Source organism: Cetorhinus maximus, unplaced genomic scaffold (genome assembly GCF_964194155.1).
Source record: "Cetorhinus maximus unplaced genomic scaffold, sCetMax3.hap1.1 HAP1_SCAFFOLD_775, whole genome shotgun sequence".
Lineage (NCBI taxonomy): Eukaryota > Metazoa > Chordata > Chondrichthyes > Lamniformes > Cetorhinidae > Cetorhinus > Cetorhinus maximus.
The window spans coordinates 116,218-122,023 of NW_027596717.1; the positions used below are offsets into that span (position 1 = coordinate 116,218).

General features: G+C 51.4%; 1 protein-coding gene across 1 annotated transcript; it reads left to right on the forward strand.

Annotated features, from left to right (window-relative positions):
• The first annotated feature begins 224 nt into the window (after nt 1–224).
• On the forward strand, nt 225–5,606 carry LOC144674730 (protein BTG3-like). Its single transcript, XM_078535952.1, has 4 exons — nt 225–397; nt 2,934–3,071; nt 3,728–3,935; nt 5,219–5,606. Exons 1-4 carry the CDS (start codon nt 225–227, stop codon nt 5,420–5,422), a joined length of 723 nt encoding a protein of 240 aa, XP_078392078.1. The 3' UTR covers nt 5,423–5,606.
• Nucleotides 5,607–5,806: the final 200 nt, after the last annotated feature.

Genomic DNA, 5,806 nt, shown 5'->3' on the forward strand with positions numbered 1-5,806 from the left:
GCACTATTGTGGGGGGGGCAGGTAAAAGAGTTGCTGGTGGTGGGGGTGGGATGTTGTTGACACAAAGGGGTCATTCCAGCAGCCAGACCATGATCTCTATATTCCATCACCCTTCTCCCCACCCCCCTCCCTCACCCAACTCCAACATCCCCGACTGTAACACACTCTGAACAGGTTAATCTCTAAACACCCCCACCTTCCCCCCGCAGATACACCAGGAGACGATGAAGGAGGAGATCGGAGCCGGAGTGTCCTTCCTGGTCAGCATGGTCAGGAATCGCAGCAGGCTACATCAGGAAAAGATCGAGGAGTTTGGGGAGAAGCTCACTGCGATACTGTACCGAAAATACCAGAATCACTGGTACCCAGCCAATCCCAGCAAAGGACAAGCATACAGGTAAGCAAACAGCAGAGCCGCCCAGTACAATGGCTAGAATATTACAGCACAGAAACGGGCCATTCAGCCCATCTGCTCCATGCCAGTGTTTCTGCTCCACACGAGCCTCCTCCCACCCCCTGTTCATCTCACCCCATCACCATATCCTTCTATTCCTTACCCCCTGCCCGCCCCATGTTTTTATCCAGCTTCCCCCTGAAAGAGTATAAAATATTGGCCAGGGAGGACCCTCCTCACTATTTCTTGCATTGCGCTGAGGGACATTGTCCATCCACTTGCGAGAGCAGATGGAACAAGTCCTGGGTTTGAGTCTCCACCCCAGAGACTTCAGCCCCATAATCCAGGCCGACACTCCACAGTGCCAGTGCCGAGGGGGCGCCGCGCTGTCAGAGGGTCGGTGCCAAAGGGAGATGCTGGCCTTCAGGTGAAACTTTAAACCAAAGTTCCCGTCTGCCTCCTTGGTGGGTGTAAATGATCCCACGGCCACTATTTGGAAGAGGAGCAGGGGGAATGTCCTGGGGCCAATATTTACCCCTCAACCAACATCACTAAAAAAACAGATGATCTGGGTCATTATCACATTAATGTTTGTGGGAGCTTGCTGTGCACAAATTGGCCGCCACGTCTCCGACATTACACAGTGAACATACTTTTGAATAAGTATTTCATTGGCTGTGAAAGGTTTTGGGACATCCTGGGGTGGTGAAGGCGCCAGAGAAATGCAAGTCTTTGTTTTGAAAAAAGCAAAAAAACTGCAGATGCTGGAAATCCAAAACAAAAACAAAAATACCTGGAAAAACTCAGCAGGTCTGGCAGCATCAGCGGAGAGGAAAACTGTTAACGTTACGAGTCCGTATGATTCTTCAACAGAACTAAGGAAAAATAGAAAAGAGGTGAAATATAAGGAGGTTTAAGAGGGGGTGGGACAGGTACAGCTGGATCGAGGGCCAGTGATAAGGTGGAGATAACCAAAAGATGTCATAGACTAAAGGGCAAAGAGGTGGTGACAGTGGTGATATTATCTAAGGAATGTGCTAATGGGGACATTAAGGGTAGAAAGCAGGACGAGCAAGGTACCAGGTAGCCCTAGTGGGGGTGGGGTGGGGGGAAGGGATCGAAATAGGCTAGAAGGTAAGAGATAAAACAATTGATGGAAATACATTTAAAAATAATGGAAATAGGTGGGAAAAGAAAAATCTATATAAATTATTGGAGAAAAGGGGGATCGGAAAGGCGGTGGGGATGGGGGAGAGAGTTCATTGATTGTCTTTGTTTTGAAAGTTGCTCGAAGTTGTCCCTGCAATACCGGCCTTTTCCCACCTGGTGGCGCCGCTGCTCAGTTTTAAATTTGGATGAGCAGCTGAACCGCTTAAAGCCCCTTTAAAGCTGAGACAATGAAATTTTAGGGGCATCTTAAAGGAAGGGAGATGGAGGTGGAGAGGTCTCGGGAGGGAATCCCAGAGTTTAGGGCCCCAGGCAGCTGAAGGCACGGCCACCAATGGTGGAGCGATGGAAATCAGGGGATGCTCAAGGGGCTGCAATTGGAGGAACACAGAGATTTTGGAGGGTTGTCGGTCTGGAGGAGATTACAGAGATAGGGAGGGTTTTAGGGGCTGGAGGAGGTTACAGAGATAGGGAGGGTTGTAGAGGCTGGAGGAGGTTACAGAGGTAGGGAGGGTTGTTGGGGCTGGAGGAGGTTACAGAGATGGGGAGGGTTGTAGGGACTGGAGGAGGTTACAGAGGTAGGGAGGGTTATAAGGGCTGGAGGAGGTTACAGAGATAGGGATGGTTGTAGGGGCTGGAGGAGGTTACAGAGATAGGGAGGGTTGTAGAGGCTGGAGGAGGTTACAGAGATGGGGAGGGTTGTAGGGACTGGAGGAGGTTACAGAGATGGGGAGGGTTGTAGAGGCTGGAGGAGGTTACAGAGATAGGGAGGTTTGTAGGGGCTGGAGGAGGTTGCAGAGATAGGGAGGGTTGTAGGTGCTGGAGGAGGTTACAGAGATAGGGAGGGTTATAATGGCTGGAGGAGGTTACGGAGATAGGGAGGGTTGTAGGTGCTGGAGGAGGTTACAGAGATAGGGAGGGTTATAATGGCTGGAGGAGGTTACAGAGATAGGGAGGGTTGTAGGGTCTGGAGGAGGTTACAGAGATAGGGAGGGTTGTAGAGGCTGGAGGAGGTTACAGAGATAGGGAGGGTTGTAGGGACTGGAGGAGGTTACAGAGATGGGGAGGGTTGTAGGGACTGGAGGAGGTTACAGAGATAGGGAGGGTTGTAGGGACTGGAGGAGGTTACAGAGATGGGGAGGGTTGTAGGGACTGGAGGAGGTTACAGAGATAGGGAGGGTTGAGGGGACAGTTTTGAAAACAAGGATGAAAGTTTTAAAATTGTTGGACTGGGAGCTAATGTATGTCAGTGAGTGACGGGGTGAAGGCTGAACAGGACTTGGTACAACTTGGGAAAAGGGCCAGTAGGGTTCTGGATGGTCTAATGTCTGTCCTCTTGGATCCTTCAGTATATTTTTTCTCTCCCTGGTAGATGCATTCGGATAAACAGGAAACATAAAGCAGACCCATCCTTGTTGCTCGCTTGTCAAGACTGTGATCTGGAATATAACCAGTTGAGACTGCCCAAAGAGATTACGTTGTGGATTGATCCCCAGGAGGTGTGCTGCAGGTAAGTCTTCACCTGGATGGTTTAGCAACACAGTCACCGCAGAGACAAACACAAGGAGCTCATCTGGAGAATTGTGTCCGATTCCGACTGCCTCACACTTTAGGAGGGAAGGCGAGGCCTTGGGGAGGGTGAGGGGGAGATTGACTCGAATGGCGCCAGGGAAGAGGGACTTCAGTTCATGTGGAGAGACTGGAGAAGCTGGGATTGTTCTCCTTAGAGCAGAGAAGGTTAAGGGGGAGATTGAATCGAGACGTTCAAAATCATGAGGGGGTTTGGATAGAGTCAATAAGGAGAAAGTGTTTCCAGTGGCAGGAGGGTCGGTAACCAGAGGGACACAGATTGAAGGGAATCGGAACCAGAGGGGGAGATGAGAATTTTTTTTACACAGCGAGTTGTTGTGATCTGGAAGGCGCTGCCTGAAAGGGGGGTGGATGCAGATTCAACAGGAACTTCCAAAGGGGGAATTGTGTCTGTCTGTCTCTCTCTCTCACTGGTGTGCTCTCTGTCTCTCCTTCACTGTACGGTAAACCTTCCCTCGGCTGTGTTCTGCCAGTTTGTGTGGGTGTTTGTTGTTTATACCAGGTTGTTAGTGGCTGTGTCTCGCGTGTTGCTACCTGACCCGATTCCCACTAAATCTTCATTTGAAATTCCTGCAGGTGTAGTGATGGGAGTCTGCCTTTCACTGTCGCTCAGTTTGGACAAGACTCCAGGAGGGCGGCGTCGTTAGACTCTGAGCAAGGCAGCGCGTCCTCGGAGTGCAGCACACCTGACTGCCACTCGGAGACTTCGTCAGATGAAGGGGAACATGCCAAAGGTCAAACAGTGAAGGAAACTGCAGCAAAAACAGCTGAAGCTACTGGCAAGGTAAAGAGAACATTGAGCACCCAGTGCTGGGAGGGGTCGGAGTGAATGGTTCCAATACTCTCCGGGCCGATCTCCCACCTTCTACCCCTGGAAACTCATCAAAAACTCAACTGCCCCCAGACCCAACTCACATTGAGTCCCGTTCACCCATCACTATCCTGTCGCTCACTGACCTACACTGGCTCCTGGTCCAGCAACACCTCCGTTTTTAAAAAAAAATCTCATCCTTATTTCAAATCCTTCCTCACCCCTCCCTATTTCTATAAACCCCTGGAACCCTCCCTATCTCCGTAATCTCCACCAGCCCCTACAACCCTATCTCTGTAACCTCCACCAGCCCCTACAACCCTATCTCTGTAACCTCCTCCAGCCCCTACAACCCTCCCTATCACCATAACCTCCTCCAGCCCTAACCCTCCCTATCTCCTTAATCTCCACCAGCCCCTACAACCCTATCTCTGTAACCTCCTCCAGCCCCTACAACCCTATCTCTGTAACCTCCTCCAGCCCCTACAACCCTCCCTATCACCATAACCTCCTCCAGCCCCAACCCTCCCTATCTCCATAATCTCCTCCAGCCCCTACAACCCTATCTCTGTAACCTCCTCCAGCCCCTACAACCCTCCCTATCACCATAACCTCCTCCAGCCCCAACCCGCCCTATCTCCGTAATCTCCTCCAGCCCCTACAACCCTATCTCTTTTACCTTTTACCTTTTCCAGCCCCTACAACCCTCCCTATCTCTGTAACCTCCTCCAGCCCCTACAACCCTATCTCAGTAACCTCCTCCAGCCCCTACAACCCTCCCTATCTCCGTAATCTCCTCCAGCCCCTACAACCCTCCCTATCTCTGTAACCTCTTCCAGCCCCTACAACCCTCCGAGATCTCTGCGCTCCTCCAATTCTGGCCTCTTGACCATCCCCCGCTTCCCATCGCTCTGCCATTGGCGGCCATGTCTTCAGCTGCCTGGGGGCCCTAAGCTCTGGAATTCCCTCCCTAAACTCACTCACTCCCTCCCGAACACAGTCTGTCTCTCTTTCTATCTGTGGGAACTGGCTGTGCAATTGTTGGCTGCCCACATTTCCTCTATTTACAACAGTGACCACACTTCAAATAAATTACTTCATTGGCTGTGAAACACTTTGGGACGTCCTGAGGTGGGGAAAGGCGCTAGAGAAATGCAAGTCCTTGCACATGGCCTGTGGAGACGGGGCTGGGGATTAAATGGAGCTTGTGTGTTTGATTTGTCATGTTTAATTGATTCAATAATTTTATCCCTTAGGTTTCTGGAAGTTCCTCCCAGTGCACTTCTGCGTGGCCTCTGTACCCTCACAAGCCGGTGCAGTATGCCACATTCTACCAACCCGTCCCCCTCATCAGCTACTACTTGATACCCGGACTGGACAAGGCCCTGCAACCTCCCCCAGGCTTCCTCCTGCCTCAGGTGCAGGCCCACTGCTCGAAGATCGGCAAAAGGCACAAGTGATGAAGGTCCTGGCTAGCAGAGGGATCGGATACCTCGCTCACACTGAGCTGTGCCAACCCTGTGCTTAACTGCTCCATTCTAACACCCATGGGCATGTTTGCAAGTGGCTGAGCTGTGTGTGTGTGAGCGCGGTGTGTGTGTGTGTGTGTGTGAGCGAGGTGTGTGTGTGTGTGTGAGCGAGGTGTGTGTGAGCGAGGTGTGTGTGTGAGCGTGGTGTATGTGTATGTGTGTGTGTGAGCGAGGTGTGTGTGTGTGTGAGCGAGGTGTGTGTGTGTGTGTGTGTGATCACGGTGTGTGTGTGTGTGTGTGTGTGAGCGCGGTGTGTGTGTGTGTGCGAGGTGTGTGAGTGTGAATGAGTCAGAGTGAAATGTTGCTGTATATAAC